At 49.3% G+C, this 27,319-nt stretch overlaps 1 protein-coding gene across 1 annotated transcript in view; it reads right to left on the bottom strand.

Annotated features, from left to right (window-relative positions):
- The window catches only part of LOC138246306 (osteoclast-associated immunoglobulin-like receptor), a 232,053-nt gene extending 206,862 nt beyond the window's left edge, over positions 1-25,191 (bottom strand). Inside the window, exon 1 of the mRNA XM_069200788.1 lies at positions 25,055-25,191. Within this exon, the coding sequence (XP_069056889.1) occupies positions 25,055-25,091 (37 nt within the window). The 5' untranslated portion in view covers positions 25,092-25,191. The remainder of the gene's footprint in view (positions 1-25,054) is intronic.
- Positions 25,192-27,319: the final 2,128 nt, after the last annotated feature.

Here is a 27,319-nt window from a genome sequence, read left to right on the forward strand (position 1 = left end):
GCACATAGGGCACACCTTAGGGGTGACTTATATGTAAAAATAAGGTAGTTTAAGACTTTGGAACTACTTTTAATTCCAAAGTCGAATTTGCATATAACTTTAATTTAAAAGCAGCCAGCAAGGCAGGCCTGCCTTTAAAATGACACTGGGCACCTCAGCAGTGCACCTAGGTGTGCACCACCTATGCTGTGGTCCCTAAACCTACATGCCCTACCATATACTAGGGACATATAGGTAGGTTAACTTAGCCAATTATAATTAGCCTAATTTGCATATCCATTTTACACAGAGCACAGGCCCTGGGACTGGTTAGCAGTACCCAGGGTACCATCAGAGTCAGGAAAACACCAGCATAAAGGGGAAAATGGGGGCAAAAAGTTAGGGGGCCTCTGCAATCAGCCCTGTTTTCTCACACAAGTCCCCCCCCAGCCCACATGCCCAGGAGACTCAGCCCAACCCTGGGAGAGTCTTCCTGGCTTGTTAGGCGAGGAAGACAGTGAAGAAAACTGGCTGTCCCTTTGCAGGGCCTACTCTGCCTTACATCCTCCTGTCATGGTTACTCCCTCTGGGTAGTGAAGCCATCCCAACAGTGAAAGGACCCTTCTCAAACTAAAACTTCCCTCTAGGGGGGTCTTCCTCCTCTCTCTCTGCCAACTTGGGTAGTGAGGTGCCCACCTCCCCTACTCCTAACTTTGCTAGGGCAACACCTAGCTTACCCAAAGAGGTCACCCAACACTTGAGCAACCCCACCATGACCAATAGGGTCAGGGGGCCTACTTTGCTATTGGCCCTGGGGTCTGCCTCCCAGGCCAGGTACAGTGCTGCCAGGAAGGCTAGCACCCAGCAGAGGCTACTGACAGCTGTCAGTATCCAGAACCACACCCTAAGCTCTCCACTGACAGGTGGCTGAGCTGCTTTAAGGGCAATTGTGGGGTCCTGGCACCTCCCTTGCTCTCTAGAGTGGGGGGCTACCACCTCATGTGGCAGACACCCTCCTTCCACTCTGCCTTCTGTCCGTGCAGGGGCAACACCCTGCATCTGGACAGCTGCCTGATTACTCAGGACCTCCTTGGGGTCAGGTGAGGCCTCACCAGTGCCAATTCTGGGCTCCCCCCCTACTGGGGCAGAAGGCCTTTGGCTCCCTGGAACTCTCTTTAAGAGTGGCCTACCCTTCCATTTCTTCTTTCCTTTTCTTGGGGACCACTGTCTCCTAACTGTAGGGCCTGACTCCCCAGGACTTTGGTTTGGGGGGGCGCCCTGGGCGACCGCCCCATCTGGGACCAGCCCTAACTCTGGGATGTCATTGCCCAGGATACAATCTAGGGGGAGGTCAGCACTGACTACCACCCTAAACCAGTCAAGGATACCCTCCCTCTCTAGGGGCACTATGGCTACAGGTTTGGAGGTGACCTCCCCTGTGGCTATCCTGACTTTCCTTTTCTCTCCTGGGACATACATGTCTGGGGTCACTAACCGGTCACTCACTATAGTGTGACTGGCACAGGTGTCTCTCAGGCCAGTGGTAGGGATCCCATTCACCTGAATGGGGTGGAAGTGCCTACTTCCACCCTCAGGGATCACCAGCTTACCATCTGGTCCTGTCTTCCAGCTCAATGCTAGGAGGACTTCATCATCTGAGGAGTCCACCTCCATGGCTACACTGGACAGCCCAGTGCTAACCACTTTTTTTGGACAGGCTGCATCTCCTCTGAAGTGACCTGTCTGCTGACAGTCAAAGCAAGCCCTACTGTCCAAGAGCTTTTTTAACCCTGGGTCTCCCTGTCTCTGCTTGTCAGAGTGGGAGTGGGATTTACTCTCCTCCTTCTTAGGGTTCTGGGGTACAGAGGGAGTCTCTGTGGTGGGCTTACCACCTCCCTCCTTAGGTTTTTGGGGACCTGACCCCCCCTTCTTGGAGTCTCCCCCCTGGGACTTGCCAACCACCCTGGTTCTCAACCACTCATCAGCTGCCTCCCCTAGCTCTCTAGGGTTGGTCTGATTAGAGTCCACTAGATGCTGGCGTAACCTTTCTTGGGTACAATTGGTCAAGATGTGCTCTCTCATGATCAGATTGTATAACCCCTCATAAGTATTTACTTTGTTACCAATAATCCAGCCCTCTAGCGCCTTAAGTGAGGTGTCTACAAAGTCAACCCAAGACTGGGTACTGACCTTCTGGGTGTCCCTGAACTTCATTCTATACTGCTCTGGGGTCAGACCAAACTTCTTGGTTAAGCACCTCTTCATACTAGGGTATGAATCTGCCTCCTCCCCCCTTAAGGTCAGAAGCCTATCCCTCCCTGAGTTGGGGACCAACTCCCACAAAAGGGAACCCCAGTATTGCAGCCTAACCCTTCTCATTTGGAGTGCCCTCTCAAAGGCCTCCAACCATTTGTCTATATCCTCCCCCTCTACATAAGCAGGAACCACCCCTTTGGGTAATCTGGGGTAAACTCCCCCACCCATGGACACCTCAACTTCTCTGTCGCTGCCACCATCTCTTTTCTCTTTCTTTGCCCACTTTTTCTTTTCTAGGGCCAGCTTGTCTGCCTCCAAAGCTATGTATGCTAGCTGGGCCTCCAGCTCTCTTTCTCTGATGGATGGGTTCTCTCCTCCTGAAGGGACCCCCTTCCCACCACTAGCTTTGGATCTGCCCCTAGTGACTGTATGTACTGAGGACCGGTCTTCCTCATCCTCACTTAGGCTCAGATGCCCTCCCTCCCCTGAGTGGTTAGAGCTAGCATCCTCCCCTGTTTCTCCCTCCTCTGGAGCTTCCTCCTCTGGGCCTACCTCTTGGGCCTCAGCCCATGCTGTCAGGGATTTGATCAGGACTTGCTTCCTGAGGTCAGTGGTTGCAGGCAACCCTCTTTCAGTACACAAGCCCCTAAGCTGGACTACTGTCAGTGTGGGTAGGCTAGCCAGATCAAGCTCCATGGTTCCCTAGTTTTGTGTCAACAAAAACATTTTGCAAAAATTGGAAACAATAATTTAGAAAAATTACAAAAATTCAATAATAGAAATTAATCCAAATTAAAAAATTTAAAAATAAAATAAAAAAAACAAAAAAAATTTGCACTCGGACAATTTAAAGGATTTTTAATTTGTTTTACTTAAAACTGTAACGTGATACTGAACACAAGTACAGGATCCCACCGCTGCCACCAAAAATGTTGGAAAATGGGTTATTGGTAAGGGCAGGTAGGTACCTACACCTAGCAACAAGCCACTAACCTCCACTTAGGTCCAGTTAGGTCTCAGTAAATTAACCCCAGCTCAACCCTTGGTAGCTTGGCAACGAGCGTCAAGGCTTAACTTAGGAGACAGTGTGTAAAGCATTCAAATATCACAAAACAGTAATTGAATAAAACACAGGAAACAGTTTAAAAATCCAAAACCAATTTATAAAAATAGTTTATATTTTTATCTTGAAAATGCCACAAAAACGAATAAAATCGGATAAGGGGAACCGGAGATATGAATTTTTAAAGAATTATTATTTTTCTAGCGCTTAGAAACAAAAAGCGCCAATCGGGTCATCTGGTTGCACCTCGACCGGGGCAAAGTCAAAGTTTCAGGCCGACCGCGATGGAGCCCTGCTCGGCTACAGGTCGCGGGAGGCCTCGGTTAAAAAGTTACCTTCTGACTTAGTCTTTATTTTGAAGATTTTCTTCAGCGGGACGAACCTGCCAGTCGAATCCGACCTCCTGGAGCCCTTCTCCGGATACGCGATGCTGGATTCCTCGGTGGAGATTTTTACCTTCGGACTTAGTCGTTTTTTCGAGGTGAAAATCCTTCGACCGGGGTAAACCTGGATCTTGATCCGACGTCCATGGAGCCCTTCTCAGGTACGATGGCTGGGAGGTCCCGGTCAACTTTTTACCTTCGGACTTAGGGGGTGATTCTGAGACTGGCGGGCGGCGGAAGCCGCCCGCCAGTCTTCCCCCGACAAAATACCGCTCCGCGGTCGGAAGACCGCTGAGGGTATTTTGAGATTTGCCCTGGGCTGGCGGGCGGCCGCCAAAAGGCCGCCCGCCAGCCCAGGGCAAATCTACCTTCCCACGAGGACGCAGGCATAGTGGGAAGGTGCGACGGGTGCAGTTGCACCCGTCGCGTATTTCAGTGTCTGCTTTGCAGACACTGAAATACTTTGCGGGGCCCTCTTACAGGGGCCCCTGCAGTGCCCATGCCATTGGCAAGGGCACTGCAGGGGCCCCCAAGGGCCCCGCGGCACCCCCTACCGCCATCCTGTTCCTGGCGGGAGACCTGCCAGGAACAGGATGGCGGTAGGGGGTGTCAGAATCCCCATGGCGGCGGAGCGCGCTCCGCCGCCATGGAGGATTCTCCCGAGCAGAGGAAAGACGGCGGGAGACCGCTGACTTTCCGTTTCTGACCGCGGCTGAACCGCCGCGGTCAGAATGCTCGAGGGAGCACCGCCAGCCTGTTGGCGGTGCTCCCGTGGTCGGTGACCCTGGCGGTCACCGGCCGCCAGGGTCAGAATGACCCCCTTAGTCTCTTTTTCGGAGATTTTTCTTTACCGGGTCGAACCACCAAATCAGGCCGGGTCGCGGTTGAGGCAAGCCGGCTAGAATTGCCACAGCGGGTCGGTCCCTTTATGGAGCTTTTTTACAAAAATTCTCAAATCTTCTCCAAACTTCTGGGGCTTCACCCAGATGTTCTTTTAAGGTTCTTTTGGGGTCCATAGCTCACCCCAAAGGTCCAGAAGTTCTGAGATGGTCCTTGGGGGGTGCGGACTTCAACTCCCAGAATGCACCTGGCGCAAACTCCTTTTTGGCCACTGGACAGTGGTCAGCTGGTCACTTTCTTCAGGAGTTGGTGCAGGGGACTCTGGATAGCAATTTTTCACCTGTAGCAAACAGGGAGTCCCTCCTTGAACCAGTTGAAGCCAGGCAAAGTCCTTCTTGTGGTGAAACCCAAGTGTGCAGCTGGTGCAGTCCTTCTGAGTGCAGGTTCCAGGTGCAGGCCAGGGGTCCAGCAGGGCAGTCCTTCTTCTCCTTTAGTTCTTTTCTTGTTGAAATCTGGTGGGGATCTGAGGTATGGGTGCAGGTCTGCCAGTTTTATCCTTGCTCCTGGGTGAAAAGCAGGGGGGTCCTGGTTCTCCAATCATGTACAGGGTCGTCCCCCTGTGATGACCACTTCCTGGGAAGTGTGGCAAAAATCCAGCCCAGAAGGCAACATTCTCTAAAAATCCAACATGGCTGAATCTGATTTTTAGAGATTACATCTGGCTGAGCCCACCAACTGGTGTGGCTAAAAATCATAAACACACCCCTCTCCTGCCCTCTCCTAACCTAATCAAGGGGGCACCTAGTTGTCTGGGGTTGCAGGATGTGGGGGTGTTGCTGGTTGCTCCAAATGTCCTTCTCTGCCTTTGAAGACCAGTTTGGCAGCCCTCCCCCTTCCTGCCTCACCATCTGCTGAGGGGAGATTCTCTCCCACAGGCACATTCGTTTGTGTGAAGCCAGGCCACTTCACACCTCATCAAGGCAGCTTGGCTAAGCTGCTGCAGGCTGGCCAATCAGAGCACAGCAGCAAAAACAATGCAGGGCTGAAATTGGCAACTTTTTAGGTAAAGTCTAAAACTTTTTACCTGAACAAGTTATATTAAATCCCACAACTGGAAGTTGTGGGATTTATTACAACAATTAATTTGATACCAAATTCTTGGTATGCAACATTTAAGGAGACTTTAAAATTTAAAATAAAGTCTCCCCATTCTAGCCTATGAAGGCCATTTACTTCAATGAGGGAAAAACGAATTTGGCTGTTTTTACCTCACCAGGGTTTATAAATCTATTTTTATAAAGTCTCTGCTTATAGTTACATGGCACCCAGCCCTAGGGGCACATAGGGCACACCTTAGGGGTGACTTATATGTAAAAATAAGGTAGTTTAAGACTTTGGAACTACTTTTAATTCCAAAGTCGAATTTGCATATAACTTTAATTTAAAAGCAGCCAGCAAGGCAGGCCTGCCTTTAAAATGACACTGGGCACCTCAGCAGTGCACCTAGGTGTGCCACACCTATGCTGTGGTCCCTAAACCTGCATGCCCTACCATATAGTAGGGACATATAGGTAGGTTAACTTAGCCAATTATAATTAGCCTAATTTGCATATCCATTTTACACAGAGCACAGGCCCTGGGACTGGTTAGCAGTACCCAGGGCACCATCAGAGACAGGAAAACACCAGCATAAAGTGGAAAATGGGGGCAAAAAGTTAGGGGGCCTCTGCAATCAGCCCTGTTTTCTCACAAACACCACAAAAATACACCACACAGTGTTTAGAAAAATAGATAATATTTATCTGGGTATTTGCAGGTCAAAACGATCAAAGTTGCAATATGAATTTGTAAAGATATCACTGAAAAGTGATATAAAGGGCCTGATTCTAACTTTGGAGGACGGTGTTAAACCGTCCCAAAAGTGGCGGATATACCACCTACTGTATTACGAGTCCATTATATCCTATGGAACTCGTAATACGGTAGGTGGTATATCCGTCACTTTTGGGACGGTTTAACACCGTCCTCCAAAGTTAGAATCAGGCCCAAAGTGTCTTAAGTCTTTAGAAAGCAAACAAAGTCTCTTTCAAACACAAAGTACCTGGTTTGTGGTGAAAAATCTCCTCAGAGGGCCACAGGAGAAGAGATACGTGGAAAACTGGTGTGGGCGTCGATTTCTCCTCAGCACACACGGACTTGTGTCGTTATTTTCCACGCGGGAAGTCGTGCGTCGTTTTCCGGCACGCGGACAGTCTCTTTCTGTGGATCGCGGGGAGTACCAAATGTCCCGGGTCTGTGCGTGTATTTTCCTGCTTGTTTTCCGGCTGCGCGTCGTTCTGCGGGGCTGCGCGTCGAAGTTTCGATCTCACGGCAGGCGTCGCGTCGATTTCTCTTTGGGAGTCGGGCGGCGTTGTCCTTGCGAGGCCGTGCGTCAAAGTTTTGATCTCACGGCAGGCGTCGCGTCGATTTCTCCTTGGAAGTCGGGCGGCGTTGTCCTTGCGAGGCCGTGCGTCTAAGTTTGGATCTCACGGCAGGCGTTGCGTCGATTTCTCCTGGGAAGTCGGGCGGCGTATTCCTTGCGAGGCCGTACGTTAAAGTTTCGGTCGTCCCGAAGGCGTCGCGTCAATCAGCTTCGGTGTGCGGCGTTTTTCTTGCCGCGGAACAAGCTGTGCGTCGAAAATTTCGGCGCACGGAGCGTCCAAGTGAAAGAGAGAAGTCTTTTTGGTCCTGAGACTTCAGGGAACAGGAGGCAAGCTCTATCCAAGCCCTTGGAGAGCACTTTTACAGCCAGACAAGAGTTCAGCAAGGCAGCAGGCCAACAGCAAGGCAGCAGTCCTTTGTAGAAAAGCAGACAGGTGAGTCCTTTGAGCAGCCAGGCAGTTCTTCTTGGCAGGATGTAGTTTCTGGTTCAGGTTTCTTCTCCAGCAAGTGTCTGATGAGGTAGGGCAGAGGCCCTGTTTTATACTAAGTTGTGCCTTTGAAGTGGGGGTGACTTCAAAGAGTGTCTAAGAAATGCACCAAGCCCCCTATCAGTTCAATCCTGTCTGCCAGAGTCCCAGTAGGGGGTGTGGCAGTCCTTTGTGTGAGGGCAGGCCCTCCACCCTCCCAGCCCAGGAAGACCCATGCAGATATATGCAAGTGAGGCTGAGTACCCTGTGTTTGGGGTGTGTCTGAGTCAATGCACAAGGAGCTGTCAACTAAACCTAGCCAGACGTGGATTGAAGGGCACAACAAGGTTTTAGTGCAAAGAAATGGTCACTTTCTAAAAGTGGCATTTCTAGAATAGTAATATTAAATCCCACTTCACCAGTCAGCAGGATTTTATATTACCATTCTGGCCATACTAAATATGACCTTCCTGCTCCTTTCAGATCAGCAGCTGCCACTTCAACAATGTATGAGGGAAGCCCCAATGTTAGCCTATGAAGGGAGCAGGCCTCACAGTAGTGTGAAAACGAATTTAGGAGTTTTACACTACCAGGACATATAACCACACAAGTACATGTCCTGCCTTTTACCCACAGAGCACCCGGCTCTAGGGGTTACCTAGGGCACACATTAGGGGTGACTTATGTATAGAAAAAGGGGAGTTCTAGGCTTGGCAAGTACCTTTAAATGCCAAGTCGAAGTGGCAGTGAAACTGCACACACAGGCCTTGCAATGGCAGGCCTGAGACAAGGTTAAGGGGCTACTGAAGTGGGTGGCACAACCAGTGCTGCAGGCCCACTAGTAGCCTTTAATCTACATGCCCTAGGCACATGTAGTGCACTCTACTAGGGACTTACAATTAAATTAAACAGTCAATCATGGATAAACCCATCAATAGTACAATTTACACAGAGAGCATATGCACTTTAGCACTGGTTAGCAGTGGTAAAGTGCCCAGAGGTCAAAAGCCAACAACAACAGGTCAGAAAAAATAGGAGGAAGGAGGCAAAAAGTTTGGGGATGACCCTGTCAAAAAGCCAGGTCCAACATTGACAGTCTTCTCTATTACCTTGGCAGGGAAGGGGAGGAGCGAGAGGAAGCGGAAGTTTTTCAGGTCGCTTGGGTCAGCCGTAGGTTTCTTTAGTAGGGCGTTGACTTCAGCATGTTTCCAGCTTTCGGGGAAGGTAGCAGAAGAAAATGAAGAGTTGATGATGGTCTGGAGGTGCGGGGCGATGATGTCGTCGGCTTTATTGAAGATGAAGTGAGGGCAGGGGTTCGAGGGGGCGCTGGAGTGGATGGAGTTCATGGTGGTTTTGGTTTCTCCAGTGTTGATGTGGGTCCAGGCGTTGAGGGTGATGGCCGGGGGTGTTGGTTCGGTGATGCTTGGTTGGGTCTGGTGTCCGAAGCTGTCGTGGAGGTCGGTGATCTTGCGATGGAAGAAGGTGGCGAGGGAGTTGCACAGGTCTTGTGAGGGCGTGACGGCGTTGGCGTTGGGGTTGGAGAACTCTTTAACGATGCTGAAGAGTTGTCTGCTGTTGTGGCTGTTTTTGTCCAGTCTGTCGGTGAAAAAATTCCTTTTGGCTGCGCGGATCAGGTGGTGGTGTTCGCGGGTTGCGTTTTGAGGGCGGTCATGTTGTCGGCGGTGTGGTCCTTGCGCCAGGCTTTCTCGAGGGCGCGGCAGGTTTTCTTCGATTCCTTAAGGGTGTCAGAGAACCAGAGAGGTTTTTTGGTGATGGCCTGTCGATGCGTGCGTCTGAGGGGAGCAAGGTTGTCTGCGCAGTTGGAGATCCAGTTTGAGAGGCTGAGGGCTGCGTCGTTGGGGTCGGTGGTGAGGGTAGGTTGGTTGACGGTGAGTGCGGAGAAGAGCTGTTCTTCGGGGATTTTGTTCCACTGTCGACGAGGGATGGGTTGAGTGCGTAGGTGGCGGGTCTCGCGTCGGAATGTGAAGTGGACACAGCTGTGGTCGGTCCAGTGTAGAGCGGAGGCGTGGCTGAAGGAGACGTGTTTGCTGGCGGAGAAGATGGGGTCAAGCGTGTGTCCGGCGATGTGGGTGGTGGTGTTCACCAGTTGCTTGAGGCCGAGGTTGTCGAGGTTGTCGAGCAGGGCGGTGGTGTTGGGGTCGTTGTTCTGTTACAGATGGAAGTTGAGGTCGCCTAGGAGGATGTAGTCCGGCGAGGCGAGGGCGTGCGGGGAGACGAAGTCGGCGATGGAGTCGCTGAAAGGAGTGCGTGGTCCGGGGGGACGGTAGATGAGGGATCCTCTGAGGGTGGTCCTGGGGTCGGTGCGAATGTGGAAATGCAGGTGTTCAGCGGCGAGGGGGGTGTCTTCGGTGGAGGTGGTGACGCTGATGGAGTCTTTGAAGATGATGGCGATTCCTCCTCCTACTTGGTTGGTGCGGTCTTTCCTGGAAATCTTGTAGCCTTCGGGGATGGCAGTGGCGATGTCAGGGGCCGAGGAGGCGTTCATCCAGGTCTCCGTGATGAAGGCGACGTCCGGTGCTGTGGAGTCCAGGAGGTCCCAGAGTTCAACGGCGTGCTTGTGGACGGATCGAGCGTTGACCAGGATGCACTTGAGGTGGTTGATGGCGCGTGGGCTGGTGGTCGTGGTAGTTGTGTGGTGGAAGATGCGTTTACAGGAGTGGCAGGCGAAAGGTCCATGGGTGCGTTTAGGGTTAGCTTGGGAGCAGGTGTTGGAGTGCCCTGGGTTGACGGCGTGGAGGGTGGTGGGGTCATAGCGAAGCAGCGGGGTTTGGGAGAGCTGGGGACCGGGGGTCAAGGCGCTGGGTGCGGCCAGGCGTGGACGGGCGCAGACGGGCTTGCCTCTGGTGCGCCACCGGCGCGCCAGCGGCCCGGTCGCGCAGCGCCCGCCATAAGAGGGAGGGGGGGCAGAGGGGTCAGCTGGGGGGCGGGGGCGTGCAGGAGGTGGCGGGGGGAAAGCAGAAGGGAGGGGGTGACAGGTAGAGGGAGAAGAGCTGGGGGAGGGGGGTTTAAGGGTGGTGGGGGTGAGTTTTAGGAAGTTTAGGAGATTAGGGAGAGAGATAGGAGTAAGGTTGGGAAGATAGGGGAGGGGGGGTTGTAGAGGTGGGTGAGGGTGAGAGGTAGAGTGAAAGGATAGGAAGATAGGGGTGGTAACAGGGGGGGTGGTGAGTAGGGGGGAAAGATAGAGAAATAGGTAGATAGGAGGAGGTGGTGAGTGAGGGAGAAAGATAGTGAGATAGAGAGATAGGTAGATAGGAGGAGTGAGGGAAGCAGATAGCGATTGGGGTAGATAGGGGTGATACAGAGGCGAGTGAGGGAGAGAGATGAGACAGGAGCAGGAGGGCAGGTGCGGGAAGAACAGAAGACGGAAGAACAGAAGAACAGAAGACAGAAGAACAGAAGACAGAAGACGAAGAACAGAAGACAGAAGACAGAAGACGAAGAGCAGAAGACAGAAGGCAGAAGACGAAGAACAGATGACAGAAGACCACAGAAGAAGGTACAGAGGATGAAGAACCGAAGACAGAAGACCACAGAAGAAGGTACAGAAGACGAAGAACAGAAGACAGAAGACCACAGAAGAAGATAAAGAAGAAGAGGAGCGCAGAAGACAGAGAAATACAGATGAAGGTGAAGAAGAGGAGCACAGAAGAGTACAGATGAAGGTGAAGAAGAGGAGCGCAGAGGATAGAGGAATACAGATGAAGGTGAAGAAGAAGAGGGGCGACGAGCGGCAGAGGAAGGACCCAAGAAGAGGGACAGAGAAGAAGAGGCACACATGGGTCACGGTGCAGAGGAGAGGGTGAGAAGCACACAGATGAAGAGGGAAGACGGGGAGCAGGAGGGACAGAAGAGTACAGAAGAAGATTACAGAAGAGGAGCGAGGAGGAAGAACAGAGAAGAAGAAAAGAAGCAGGAGAGAGGGTGAGTAGCGCGGGGCAGTGCGCGGTGCAGGGCGAGGGGCTGGGAGGTGGGGGGTACTTACTGCAAGGTAGCTGGGCGGTCTCAGGAACCTGGGCTGGAGGAGCTGGAGGAGCTGCAGCGGCAGGGGGAGCGACCTATCCTTGGGTCAAGGGTCGCTACCACTGTCGCGCAGCGGCCGCCATAAGAGGGAGGAGGGGGGGCGGGGTCAGCTGGGGGCGAATGGGAGCTGGGGGGCGGGGGCGTGCAGGAGGTGGTGGCGGGAAAGCGGAAGGGAGGGGGGGACAGGTAGAGGGAGAAGAGCTGGGGGAGGGGGGTTTAAGGGTGGTGGGGGGGGGAGTTTTAGGAAGTTTAGGAGATTAGGGAGAGAGATAGGAGTAAGGTTGGGAAGATAGGGGAGGGGGGGTTGTAGAGGTGGGTGAGGGTGAGAGGTAGAGTGAAAGGATAGGAAGATAGGGTTGGTAACAGGGGGGGTGGCGAGTGGGGGGGAAAGATAAAGAAATAGGTAGATAGGAGGAGGTGGTGAGTGAGGGAGATAGATAGTGAGATAGAGAGATAGGTAGATAGGTAGATAGGAGGAGTGAGGGAGGCAGATAGCGATCGGGGTAGATAGGGGTGATACAGAGGCGAGTGAGGGAGAGAGATGAGACAGGAGCAGGAGGGCAGGCGCGGGAAGAACAGAAGACGGAAGAACAGAAGAACAGAAGACAGAAGAACAGAAGACAGAAGACGAAGCACAGAAGACAGAAGACAGAAGACGAAGAGCAGAAGACAGAAGGCAGAAGACGAAGAACAGAAGACAGAAGACCACAGAAGAAGATACAGAGGACGAAGAACCGAAGACAGAAGACCACAGAAGAAGGTACAGAAGACGAAGAACAGAAGACAGAAGACCACAGAAGAAGATAAAGAAGAAGAGGAGCGCAGAAGACAGAGAAATACAGATGAAGGTGAAGAAGAGGAGCACAGAAGAGTACAGATGAAGGTGAAGAAGAGCAGCGCAGAGGATAGAAGAATACAGATGAAGGTGAAGAAGAAGAGGGGCGACGAGCGGCAGAGGAAGGAGCCAAGAAGATGGACAGAGAAGAAGAGGCACACGCGGGTCGCGGTGCAGAGGAGAGGGTGAGAAGCACACAGATGAAGAGAGAAGACGGGGAGCAGGAGGGACAGAAGAGTACAGAAGAAGATTACAGAAGAGGAGCGAGGAGGAAGAACAGAGAATAAGAAAAGAAGCAGGAGAGAGGGTGAGTAGTGCGGGGCAGGGCGACGGGCTGGGAGGTGGGGGGTACTTACTGCGAGGTAGCTGGGCAGACTCAGGAACCTGGGCTGGAGGAGCTGGAGGAGCTGCAGCGGCAGGGGGAGCGACCTACCCTTGGGTAGATTCCTAATCTATTCATTAGTCTATAACTAGATACTTGAGTGGGTTCATGCACCAACTATAGACCTCAGTGAACTGTCTAAATTTCATGTCGACATGTGCAAAGTACGAAAACGGTAGTTCATGTCACTGAGCATGCAATATGAAAAGCACTGCCAAAATCAATAGGCCTGGAGTTTATTTTCAGTTACAAGCCAAACCTATAGGCTTTGGAAACGCATGCTTAACAAAAGCAAGACCTGTTGACTTTGCCCTTTTAGCGAGGAAGCTACATATGTGGACAATTTAAAGTGTTGTCACTACAACAGCATTTTAGCTAGTGGAATATAAATGTTGAATTTTACTTCTAGAAATCATTGCCGCTTTGTCATAGCACTGAGCATGTGTGAGTGCATGGGGAAGGATTTTCATTGGCTTCTGTATGCCTTGCTCCGTGATTGAGACTAGGGAACAAGCAGTGCTTAATTTGTAAATAAAAAGGTTCCGGTGCCCACAACCCTCCTCAAACACGCGGTTGCTGCAGTTAAATGTATGAACACGGATTACTCAAACCGCGTAATCCTGGAGCCATCCCAGGCCTCCTCAATCCATATAAAGCCACTCCCTGCCCCTTCAGATCATTCTTTCAGCTTTCTACCATCTCTCTTTGTGACGCTTTTTCGTTTTCCCATTCATCCGTCTTTCCCATATGTGTATTTTGCTGGCAGCAAATGCTTGAGGCAGAAGAATAAGCCCCGGCCTTCAAAAATAAGTGCCGGTGCTCAGCACCGGAAACAACAAGGACAAATTAAGCACTGGGAACAAGTGGCTGCTGGAAGCAGAACTTGGGGAAAAAAACACAGACCCAACTCTTCTGTAGTGGTAAGCAGAGGTTGAACCTGCATTGGCTGTTTTGGTGCCACCCTTTGTGAAAGGAGAACACCTCACGACTTCCGTATATGGTCCACATTTAACACTGTGCAAAAGTTATACATTTACTGGTAGTATACGTGCCTTGCAATGTATGTGGTGGTGTGTAAAAAAGCACAGTCAAACATGACAATTATGCTCTGATACAAGCATTCACGGCATTAGAAGTCTATTATATGCAGTTTGTGTCAACTTTTTCGCACTAGTGTCAAACATGTACATACTCAGGAAGGTTCTAGGTCGGTTTCAATCATGCACACCTTACTGTGGAGGGAAAAGCATGAAAAGTACATATTTTGCGATCATGTGTTCACTTCTACTTTAGCCTCAGTGGTGCAACTGCACGTTTGATGGACCTGGAGGGGATTTTCTTCTGTGTCCATCAACAACAGTACAGATGGCTTAAATGACATTGCATGTGTTCTGCGGTATCTGCTGAGCTGCACGTTGCTCAGAAGCAAAAAAGCTGAGTGGAAAATGCCTTCAACAAACATCTCTTATGTCACACAAGAAGTGAGAATGATTAAAGGGGACTTTTGTCAAACCTCTCTTCGCAGTACAGCTTCTTTCTGCTTCCACTGCGTCCCAAAGACGGGATGGACCAACAAATTTGCTTAAACACAGGTGAAGTATTTTTTTGTTTTACAATGTCATATAGTGTATGTTCTCCTTGGTTGCAAACATCTGAATATATTTTAATATCAAGATAACTCAGAGTGTGTTATGTCCCTTTTGTGTGTTCATCCAATTGGAGCAACAATGTGAAAAACATGTGGTATGTATTGTGTTTGAGAATTTGTATTGCTAGTGAGATGTGTCTATTGTTGGAAATACAAAATGAATGTGCTCCGATCTGCTGTGTGTATACATAGCCCCACGTATTGTGGCTACTTTCTGTGGGTGTGTGTTTGCGTGTGTCTTCTTGTGAATTGCTTGCTAATATAATGGATGAATGAAAACTTTATTGTATGAATAATTAAAAACATTACGATTCTTATAAAACGCAAAAGAGTTAAAATCCATGTTGTAAAAAAACAATCACTGAACAGTTTAAAAACAACTTCAGACCCCGTACAATAAAAAACCTGGGCCCATATTTATACTTTTTGACGCTAAACCGCGCTAACGCAGTTTAGCGGCAAAAAATTTAGCGCCGTCTAACGCCATTCTGAAGCGCCATGCGGGCGCCGTATTTATGGAATGGCGTTAGCCGGCGCTAGCAGACCGGCGCTGCCTGGTGTGCGTGGAAAAAAACCACGTAGACCAGGCAGCGCCGGCGTAGGGGGAAAATGGCGTTAGGGCGTCTTAAAATGGGGCAAGTCAGGTTGAGGCAAAAAAATCGCCTCAACCCGATTTGCCCAATTTTTTTCGACGCCCAGACGCCATTTAAATGACTCCTGTCTTAGTAAAGACAGGAGTCATGCCCCCTTGCCCAATGGCCATGCCCAGGGGACATATGTCCCCTGGGCATGGTCATTGGGCATAGTGGCATGTAGGGGGGCACAAATAAGGCCCCCCTATGCCACCAAAAAAAAATTAAAAATATAAAAAATTATACTTACCTGAACTTACCTGAATGTCCCTGGGGTGGGTCCCTCCATCCTTGGGTGTCCTCCTGGGGTGGGCAGGGGTGGCAGGGGTGTCCCTGGGGACAGGGGAGGGCACCTGTGGGCTCATTTTGAGCCCACAGGCCCCTTAACGCCTACCCTGACCCAGGCGTTAAATAGTGGCGCAAATGCGGGGTTTTTTGACCCGCCAACTCCCGGGCGTGATTTTTGCCCGGGAGTATAAATACGATGCATTTGCGTCGCCGTCATTTTTTTAGACGGGAACGCCTTCCTTGCATCTCATTAACGCAAGGAAGGCGTTCACGCAAAAAAATGAGGCTTTTTGCCCATACTTTGGCGCTAGACGCGTCTAACGCCAAAGTATAAATATGGCGTTAGTTTTGCGCCGAATTTGCGTCGAGTAAAAACGACGCTAATTCGGCGCAAACGGAGTATAAATACGGGCCCTAATGGGGACATTTGCTAAGACGCAAACTCGGCGCAATAAACAAACACTGTCAATTCACCACCGCCCCCCCCCCAGCACCCCTCTGCAGTAAAGTGGAGTAGATGGTCAGACGTGTGCATTGAGTGAGTTGCGGGAGGAGGGTGAAACAAGATTTCAGTTTAAGTCCTGCAGGATCAGCCCTAGACAGCTCAAGTGCCTTCACCTTCAAAAATTGTAAGAATCAAGCCATTATCTGACAGCATTTGCTTCGCCTTTTTGGCACATTTCCATCGCCTTGCAGGAACAGGTCTTCAACGCTCTAAAAAGTGACTTAAGCCAAAATGTTCTTAACCTCAAAGGTTTGGGGAAAATACAAACTAAGGGCCTGACTCACAAAGGTAAACTTACACTTTTGTGTGTTTACGATTTTTTTGTATTCACAAAGGGATGTTATGAGCAGGAGCGGCTCGTGGGGCTTTGAAGGGGCAGGGCGCATGCAGGGGGAAGGAGGGAATTAATTTAATAAAAAAAATACTTTTACCTTCACTTGCCGTCGCCGCCACTACCACGCCGCTCCTCTCCTGCAGGCTGGAGGCACAGGCTCCCAGCCTTCCCTGCGGCCAAACCTGACGCTGTTCAGAGCAGCGTTAGGATTGGCTGGGAGCGCCCAGCCAGGGCGCTCCCAGATAGCCTGGGAGCCTGTGCATGCTCTCTCTAGCCCGTCAACACAGGGCCGGGCTGGAGCACAGTTCGCACGTGCGTTTGGCTGACCTGAGACGGCCAGCCAAACATACATGCGCACTGAGGGGAGTCCTCAGTGCATTTCCATCCATGGCTGTCATCCCCAATGCCCGCCCCTTTTACTACAAAACGATAATAGTTTATTATCGTTTTGAGGTAAAAGGTTTGAAGTTGCTGCTGCTGGCAGGGGGGTGACGCTTCTCTGCCATAGTGGAGGAGCTGCTACTGTACGAGTAGTAACTTTACGACTGAAGAGCCTCCGCACCCGTGGCAGAGGTGTCCCACATAAAGCACTGTCCTATCCTTTTATGCATGGCGTCTCAGCCACAAGTAGAGTGCGGAGACTCCTCAGTCTAAAGTTACTATTCATAACATACCTTTGTGAATCAGTCCCAATGTGTTTCAAGGTCTTCGCACCGGTGGTGCGTAGTCTACTTAAAGGTTTGTCATTCCTCCCAATTCATCCATTCCAATAAGCTCTGGAGAGAATCAGGCCGATCCAAAATCATTACAGCTGCTTCTTTTTGTCAGCAGCCATTGTTGCCTGAGCTGAGGTAAAATTGTACAGGGGGAGATTATAGCGGGATATGCCCGGATCGACATATTTTCTGTCCAGCTCCTCCAAGCCCAGCTGGACAGGTAACAATGTTTCTTGCTCTGCCACTAATTCTCGTAGGCTCATGACGCAATCCGATTTCCAAGGTGTATAGCAATGGTTAGAGTAAGCCATAGTAGATTTTCTATCGAATTGGAAAGGGCCTGCTGTAATTTAGAGCAACATGCCAGAAATCGATAGTGAACCAGCAGTTTATAGCTTGGTAAATTAAATTCCGGTCGAAGCCCTGCAATCGAAAGGCCTAACCAAAGGTGTGCACTACAATTATTGTCCAACCAGCAGGCGAACACGTTTCTAAAAGCAATTGACCCATATAGTAGCGCCGGGGATTAATTTGCATTCCAACTTTACATATGCTGGCTACATCTTCAACAAACGGACAAATGCCATATTGAGAGACTGCGCTGTGCTTTTAGGGCTCGCTTTTGAGCCTCTAAGCCACCCACCCCCGTTCCTCAAACCACACTCCTAAGTAATTAGAAATGGAGATTCTTTCTGTTTTTATCTTGTCAATTTGCCATGTACCCATTTTCTTCGCTAAAAGGTGACACTAATCTGGAACGCATGTTGTATGTTGTTTGCGTGAGTGCATGTGTGTGAGTTTTACGTTGTGTTCCTGAACACAAACATCAACGATTTATGTGCAGATTATCATTCCAAAGGTTCCACTGTAGACTTGTACATGTGAGTGGATTTGTTTGATTGGGAGGTGTGTGTTGTATGTATTTTTTTGAATGTGTGGGTGTGTGTATATCTGTATGTTTTCCATTAATTGTTTGTGAATTAAAAGAATAGTGTAACTTGATGTGTTCTAATTTTAATTACACTATGTGCCCCGCTGGGTGTGTTTGTGTATTGTGATTTGTTATAACGGTGGGTTATGCTGTGTGTCCATTTTGTGTGGGTGTTTTTATGTGAGTGGCAATTTTCTGTTCAGTGTTTGCAAAGACAATTACACAATGTTTATATATGCCAAATTACATTCTATGTATTTCACTTTCTGGTTGTGTCTGAGGGTGACAGAAGAGTGTGTGTTATGTTTGTTTCATGTGTGTGTATGCGAGTGTAGGCGTGTCTGTCTGTTTTCAGTTCAAGTTTGTGAACATACTTAAAGGTCCAAAGTAGTTATATGCAAAGTTACAATTCCATTTGTAAAATCAATGTTACATTTATGGTGTGGCATGCGTGAACATAAGGGTAAACATGTTGTTCAATTAAAAATGCTTGTATTACATTCTGTGCTGTACATTCATGATCTGGCCCAGAGGACTGAGCATTTTCTGTCCTCTGATTCTTATGCGCCCTTTGACTAGTGGTCCTAAACATTTAAAAATGGTCCATGATTCACGTCTATATGTGCCCTTTATCACATATGCGATGGGCATATATATAATATTAAAAACAACAAGTGATGGACGGAATGCTGAACATTGTCAAGCACTCACCCCCAGTCATAGATCTGGGTTTAATCCATCGTTCTTCTGCTCCCCATGCCACCCCAGTTTGGACCCAGCCATATGCAAATCAGTCTTGACCCTGTTCCTCATGGGAACAGTCCATATCGAACTGCCAAGCCAGGTCCTCACTGGACCGGAAACAAGCATCCTGGGACCGGTTTCGGGGTTTCACCCCTCATCAGCCAGGCTAGCTTGAATCCAGTGGCATGGGAAGCAAGGGACCCACGTCTGGGCATACCCTTCCCACTTAGGGCGACAAAGCAAAAACAACAAGTGATGGACGGAATGCTGAACATTGTCAAGCACTCACCCCCAGTCATAGATCTGGGTTTAATCCATCGTTCTTCTGCTCCCCATGCCACCCCAGTTTGGACCCAGCCATATGCAAATCAGTCTTGACCCTGTTCCTCATGGGAACAGTCCAGATCGAACTGCCAAGCCAGGTCCTCACTGGACCGGAAACAAGCATCCTGGGACCGGTTTCGGGGTTTCACCCCTCATCAGCCAGGCTAGCTTGTATCCAGTGGCATGGGGAAGCAAGGGACCCACGTCTGGGCATACCCTTCCCACTTAGGGCGACAAAGCAAAAACAACAAGTGATGGACGGAATGCTGAACATTGTCAAGCACTCACCCCCAGTCATAGATCTGGGTTTAATCCATCGTTCTTCTGCTCCCCATGCCACCCCAGTTTGGACCCAGCCATATGCAAATCAGTCTTGACCCTGTTCCTCATGGGAACAGTCCAGATCGAACTGCCAAGCCAGGTCCTCACTGGACCGGAAACAAGCATCCTGGGACCGGTTTCGGGGTTTCACCCCTCGTCAGCCAGGCTAGCTTGAATCCAGTGGCATGGGAAGCAAGGGACCCACGTCTGGGCATACCCTTCCCACTTAGGGCGACAAAGCAATAACAACAAGTGATGGACGGAATGCTGAACATTGTCAAGCACTCACCCCCAGTCATAGATCTGGGTTTAATCCATCGTTCTTCTGCTCCCCATGCCACCCCAGTTTGGACCCAGCCATATGCAAATCAGTCTTGACCCTGTTCCTCATGGGAACAGTCCAGATCGAACTGCCAAGCCAGGTCCTCACTGGACCAGAAACAAGCATCCTGGGACCGGTTTCGGGGTTTCACCCCTCATCAGCCAGGCTAGCTTGAATCCAGTGGCATGGGAAGCAAGGGACCCACGTCTGGGCATACCCTTCCCACTTAGGGCGACAAAGCAAAAACAACAAGTGATGGACGGAATGCTGAACATTGTCAAGCACTCACCCCCAGTCATAGATCTGGGTTTAATCCATCGTTCTTCTGCTCCCCATGCCACCCCAGTTTGGACCCAGCCACATGCAAATCAGTCTTGACCCTGTTCCTCATGGGAACAGTCCAGATCGAACTGCCAAGCCAGGTCCTCACTGGACCGGAAACAAGCATCCTGGGACCGGTTTCGGGGTATCACCCCTCATCAGCCAGGCTAGCTTGAATCCAGTGGCATGGGAAGCAAGGGACCCACGTCTGGGCATACCCTTCCCACTTAGGGCGACAAAGCAAAAACAACAAGTGATGGACGGAATGCTGAACATTGTCAAGCACTCACCCTCAGTCATAGATCTGGGTTTAATCCATCGTTCTTCTGCTCCCCATGCCACCCCAGTTTGGACCCAGCCATATGCAAATCAGTCTTGACCCTGTTCCTCATGGGAACAGTCCAGATCGAACTGCCAAGCCAGGTCCTCACTGGACCGGAAACAAGCATCCTGGGACCGGTTTCGGGGTTTCACCCCTCATCAGCCAGGCTAGCTTGAATCCAGTGGCATGGGAAGCAAGGGACCCACGTCTGCGCATACCCTTCCCACTTAGGGCGACAAAGCAAAAACAACAAGTGATGGACAGAATGCTGAACATTGTCAAGCACTCACCCCCAGTCATAGATCTGGGTTTAATCCATCGTTCTTCTGCTCCCCATGCCACCCCAGTTTGGACCCAGCCATATGCAAATCAGTCTTGACCCTGTTCCTCATGGGAACAGTCCAGATCAAACTGCCAAGCCAGGTCCTCACTGGACCGGAAACAAGCATCCTGGGACCGGTTTCGGGGTTTCACCCCTCATCAGCCAGGCTAGCTTGAATCCAGTGGCATGGGAAGCAAGGGACCCACGTCTGGGCATACCCTTCCCACTTAGGGCGACAAAGCAAAAACAACAAGTGATGGACGGAATGCTGAACATTGTCAAGCACTCACCCCCAGTCATAGATCTGGGTTTAATCCATCGTTCTTCTGCTCCCCATGCCACCCCAGTTTGGACCCAGCCATATGCAAATCAGTCTTGACCCTGTTCCTCATGGGAACAGTCCAGATCGAACTGCCAAGCCAGGTCCTCACTGGACCGGAAACAAGCATCCTGGGACCGGTTTCGGGGTTTCACCCCTCATCAGCCAGGCTAGCTTGAATCCAGTGGCATGGGAAGCAAGGGACCCACGTCTGGGCATACCCTTCCCACTTAGGGCGACAAAGCAAAAACAACAAGTGATGGACGGAATGCTGAACATTGTCAAGCACTCACCCCCAGTCATAGATCTGGGTTTAATCCATCGTTCTTCTGCTCCCCATGCCACCCCAGTCTTGACCCTGTTCCTCATGGGAACAGTCCAGATCGAACTGCCAAGCCAGGTCCTCACTGGACCGGAAACAAGCATCCTGGGACCGGTTTCGGGGTTTCACCCCTCATCAGCCAGGCTAGCTTGAATCCAGTGGCATGGGAAGCAAGGGACCCACGTCTGGGCATACCCTTCCCACTTAGGGCGACAAAGCAAAAACAACAAGTGATGGATGGAATGCTGAACATTGTCAAGCACTCACCCCCAGTCATAGATCTGGGTTTAGTCCATCGTTCTTCTGCTCCCCATGCCACCCCAGTTTGGACCCAGCCATATGCAAATCAGTCTTGACCCTGTTCCTCATGGGAACAGTCCAGATCGAACTGCCAAGCCAGGTCCTCACTGGACCGGAAACAAGCATCCTGGGACCGGTTTCGGGGTTTCACCCCTCATCAGCCAGGCTAGCTTGAATCCAGTGGCATGGGAAGCAAGGGACCCACGTCTGGGCATACCCTTCCCACTTAGGGCGACAAAGCAAAAACAACAAGTGATGGACGGAATGCTGAACATTGTCAAGCACTCACCCCCAGTCATAGATCTGGGTTTAATCCATCGTTCTTCTGCTCCCCATGCCACCCCAGTTTGGACCCAGCCATATGCAAATCAGTCTTGACCCTGTTCCTCATGGGAACAGTCCAGATCGAACTGCCAAGCCAGGTCCTCACTGGACCGGAAACAAGGGGCTCACTGGACCTGGCTGATGAGGGGTGAAACCCCGAAACCGGTCCCAGGATGCTTGTTTCCAGTCCAGGGAAGACCTGGCCTAGCAGTTCGGGCTGGACTGTTCCCATCGGGAACAGGGTCAAGACTGATTTGCATATGGCTGGGTCCAAACTGGAATGGCATGGGCAGCAAAAAAACGACGGATTAAACCCAGATCTGTGACTGGGGGTGAATGTTCGACAATGTTCAGCATTCCGTCCATCACTTGTTGTTTTTGCATTTTTCGCCCTAAGTGGGAAGGTTTTGCCCAGACGTGGGTCCCGTGCTTCCCATGCCACTGGATTCAAGCTAGCCTGGCTGATGAGGGGTGAAACCCCGAAACCGGTCCCTGGATGCTTGTTTCCAGTCCAGGGAAGACCTGGCCTAGCAGTTCGGGCTGGACTGTTCCCATCGGGAACAGGGTCAAGACTGATTTGCATATGGCTGGGTCCAAACTGGAATGGCATGGGCAGCAAAAAAACGATGGATTAAACCCAGATCTGTGACTGGGGGTGAATGTTCAACAATGTTCAGCATTCCGTCCATCACTTGTTGTTTTTGCATTTTTCGCCCTAAGTGGGAAGGGTATGCCCAGACGTGGGTCCCGTGCTTCCCATGCCACTGGATTCAAGCTAGCCTGGCTGATGAGGGGTGAAACCCCGAAACCGGTCCCAGGATGCTTGTTTCCAGTCCAGGGAAGACCTGGCCTAGCAGTTCGGGCTGGACTGTTCCCATCGGGAACAGGGTCAAGACTGATTTGCATATGGCTGGGTCCAAACTGGAATGGCATGGGCAGCAAAAAAACGATGGATTAAACCCAGATCTGTGACTGGGGGTGAATGTTCGACAATGTTCAGCATTCCGTCCATCACTTGTTGTTTTTGCATTTTTCGCCCTAAGTGGGAAGGGTATGCCCAGACGTGGGTCCCGTGCTTCCCATGCCACTGGATTCAAGCTAGCCTGGCTGATGAGGGGTGAAACCCCGAAACCGGTCCCAGGATGCTTGTTTCTAGTCCAGGGAAGACCTGGCCTAGCAGTTCGGGCTGGACTGTTCCCATCGGGAACAGGGTCAAGACTGATTTGCATATGGCTGGGTCCAAACTGGAATGGCATGGGCAGCAAAAAAACGATGGATTAAACCCAGATCTGTGACTGGGGGTGAATGTTCGACAATGTTCAGCATTCCGTCCATCACTTGTTGTTTTTGCATTTTTCGCCCTAAGTGGGAAGGGTATGCCCAGACGTGGGTCCCGTGCTTCCCATGCCACTGGATTCAAGCTAGCCTGGCTGATGGGGGGTGAAACCCCGAAACCGGTCCCAGGATGCTTGTTTCCAGTCCAGGGAAGACCTGGCCTAGCAGTTCGGGCTGGACTGTTCCCATCGGGAACAGGGTCAAGACTGATTTGCATATGGCTGGGTCCAAACTGGAATGGCATGGGCAGCAAAAAAACGATGGATTAAACCCAGATCTGTGACTGGGGGTGAATGTTCGACAATGTTCAGCATTCCGTCCATCACTTGTTGTTTTTGCATTTTTCGCCCTAAGTGGGAAGGGTATGCCCAGACGTGGGTCCCGTGCTTCCCATGCCACTGGATTCAAGCTTGCCTGGCTGATGAGGGGTGAAACCCCGAAACCGGTCCCAGGATGCTTGTTTCCAGTCCAGGGAAGACCTGGCCTAGCAGTTCGGGCTGGACTGTTCCCATCGGGAACAGGGTCAAGACTGATTTGCATATGGCTGGGTCCAAACTGGAATGGCATGGGCAGCAAAAAAACGATGGATTAAACCCAGATCTGTGACTGGGGGTGAATGTTCGACAATGTTCAGCATTCCGTCCATCACTTGTTGTTTTTGCATTTTTCGCCCTAAGTGGGAAGGGTATGCCCAGACGTGGGTCCCGTGCTTCCCATGCCACTGGATTCAAGCTAGCCTGGCTGATGAGGGGTGAAACCCCGAAACCGGTCCCAGGATGCTTGTTTCCAGTCCAGGGAAGACCTGGCCTAGCAGTTCGGGCTGGACTGTTCCCATCGGGAACAGGGTCAAGACTGATTTGCATATGGCTGGGTCCAAACTGGAATGGCATGGGCAGCAAAAAAACGATGGATTAAACCCAGATCTGTGACTGGGGGTGAATGTTCGACATCCGTCCATCACTTGTTGTTTTTGCATATATATAATATTACCTTGTTAGCATACAGCAATGTTATCTATTTACAGTATAACCTTATCATTTCCACTGCTCATTCACAACGTTCTGCCAAAGCGTGGTTCAGCGTTTGCAGTCGTTTTGGAAAGTATACATCCCTTCACCAGCACACCTGAAGCTCACATTTTGCCTATCTACAAAAATTTCAAATAGTAAATGGATTTTCGACAATTTACACCGAATGTGCATAAAATGACCAAAATACTGCTATGCCGTGACTGTGCATTCTATTGTTTGGAGTCATGTGAGGGGAAACATCTTTGGGGGTAATCCCATTATATTCTTCAACGAAAAACAATTTTGGTATCACATACCTTATAACTTTTGAACTCTGTGTGTGATTGCCTATTATCATAGATATGCACCTATGCATGTATTTTCAAGACTCACACAAATTGGTCAAGGGGGTTCACATTATTGATTTTACAAATACTGAATGTCCTGTTGAGTGAGGCATTAACATAAACTGCAGAGAGTCTCTATAATTAGGAAAAATATAATCCACACAGAAATCCAATGTATACATGGGGCGAGACGCATAACAATCCCCAGTGTCATGGCTAATGTAACACCTGTTTCCCCAAACACTGCCCAACCCTAAAAGTGTCAGATGCCGATAGAAAGACATGTTGGTTAACCTTTGGAAGATTCCTAATGTACTCATTTCTATGTAGGCATTGGAATCTTGACAGTCTCACATTGACACTCACAAACATATTCCCAAATGGTCATTCGATGCAGTCGCTCACAATCTCTTACACCTGAAAGCATGAGGCGTCCACCAGGCAGCCACCAACACCAGATTGTCACAACATCTACTACAGAGAGAGGTGACGGCATTGGATGTTTTTTGGCTAGGTAATTCTGAAAGGCATGCATGGATGGTTGTGGGTCAGTTGCGTACAGGAGTACTATGGTCTAGCCCTCTTGGCCTTTCTCTGTCACTTTAGGCCACAATTCCTCCCACCACAGACTGTCAACAATCCCCCCCCCAACACACACACACTTGTAGTTCATGCAGAGACAGGTGGAATTAGAACTCACAGGCTAAGCTGAGGAAGGGGGCGCAAATTCGCTTCATAGCAGGAGCTGGGGGTCAATGGAGCAGACGTTCAAGGTATAAACTTCTTCTGAATAAAACTTCAGCGACCGTCTGATAAAAGTATCAGCCCAAACCAGTTAAGTGCCAGAGAGGAAGCAGTGACTATAAGTAGTGTGCTGACCATACATTGAGAAATCCCCCAAAAGAGGAAGTTTACTTCATGCAAACGCTGCTGTGTTCCCCGAAGAGCAGTGAAGTCCTGGGAACCTCTGCCTAGTGTCGAGGGGCCTCCTTTGAAATAGAATAATTTTTTAGAGAATTCCCTTTGAAGTACTTGACGTTTCCTGCTTCCCCTGCAGTGATATAGGTGCACCCAAATACCCTCATATTCGAGTAAGGGTGTACATACGTACCCTCTATAAATGCAAGTGGCCGGCAGAATAGCATAATGCTATGCAACTGACTCACATAATGTAATTGCATGCCCGTGATGTATCCATAGCTGCTTATTTAGGAGGCCAGAGGTAGGGATTTCTGCACTTTCTCTTCTATTGAAGCATAAGAATTATATTTCCATGCAGTAAAAGTCATAGACTCAAATGAATCTATTATTTTTTATAACTGTTTAAAACAAAAAGGCCTTACATTATCGTTTTATTCTTTTCTTTTGTAATATACTGAAATCCAGTTAAATAACTTCACAAAAGTATTTTAAAATTATATTGATACATTTAAGTGTTGCTTTTTAAGTTCCTCTAGACCAGTGGTTCTTAACCTGTGGTCTGAGGAACCCCGGGGCTTCGCAAGACCTACGCAGGGGGTCCACAAATGGTTTACAGAATTAAATAATATCAAAATTATTTAAAAAATAATAAAATGTATATAAATAAAGAAGCACATTTGAAAATAATTTCTATTGTTTATTGTAAACTAATCAAAATATTTCAGTACTCGAGGATTTGTTTGGAGTATACTTTTCTTTACATTTTTGTGTATTGTTTTGAGCTTTGAATTATAGAAATTGCTTAGCCCAGAGGTCCTTGGCATCCAATATTGACTCAGTGAGGGTCCCTGGATTCCACTAAGGATCTATGGAGGGTCCTCAGCAGTCAAAAGGTTACGAACCACTGCTCTAGACTACTTCACATTACCTGTTACTTGTATCTGTAAGTACAAGATGTATGTAGGTATTGCATTATAAGTTGTTTTGTGTTGTACCACATGCACCATTTATTCTATTTCTAAGTGTTGGACATACCAGAGGTTATTATTACAATTTAGCTTAACAGTAGTCAATTTAGCCACCGTAGACAGATAAAAAGATTAACTTATTCTTTCCAGAATTTAAAGTGTGATCTGCAAATTACTTATCATGTTTTCAGTGCACATTTTAAACCTTTTGCTCCCTTATCAACATATGTAAATGCCATAAAAGCATGTCCACAGGACACTTGTGAGAAACCAGGTTGCTGGATGAATGGGGAGCTAACCCTGTCCTAGGAACAGCCACAATCCCTGTCAGGGTGAACCACAAAGGTCACTAAATAAACTCGTGCTTTACTCTCTAGTAGCTTGGTACCAAAGAAGCCAGGCGTAATTTAGAGGCAACATGTAAAGTATTTATGCAGCACACAATAATAAACTGAAAACACAGCAAAAGGAAAATCCTACACCAATTTAGAACAAGCATTTGCAATGCAATGGGTTTCGCGTTTGCTCGAGTTAGAGCTCTCAGCGTTGTAAATTCGTAAGTGGACTTTTCTTGCTACATAAATTGAAAATTAAAAGTAAAACAGTTTACATAAGTGAGCCGATTCAAAAGTGCCATGGACGCCATGAGCATGAGCACGAAGTAGAGACACAAAAGGATAAAGAAGTTTGCTTGCAGTCAAGTGTATCAGCAATTGTGCAATTATCCATGTAACAGGGTGGATGGCCAGCGTGGTAACAAAACCGCCCCAAAGAGGGACAAATGTAAAGAATTTACCAATGATAACAAAGGATTTTTGAAAGGCAAGATAGTGATGGATGTGTGGTGTGTGTTGTTAAAAGCCACAGATAGATTACAACACGTCAGAGCGAATGTCCGCTCAACCTAAAATGCACTATGATACCAACAGTACTGCCTGCATCATAGTGCTTTTTTAAAAGCCATGATGCACAACAGCTCAACTGAAGTGCACAGTGCGACATGTAAAAAAACGGTGACAAAGCTAATAGATTTTACATAGGCAAAACCTGTTACCAGTGAACAGCTTTTTATAATT

Source organism: Pleurodeles waltl, chromosome 7 (assembly GCF_031143425.1).
Source record: "Pleurodeles waltl isolate 20211129_DDA chromosome 7, aPleWal1.hap1.20221129, whole genome shotgun sequence".
NCBI classification, from domain to species: domain Eukaryota; kingdom Metazoa; phylum Chordata; class Amphibia; order Caudata; family Salamandridae; genus Pleurodeles; species Pleurodeles waltl.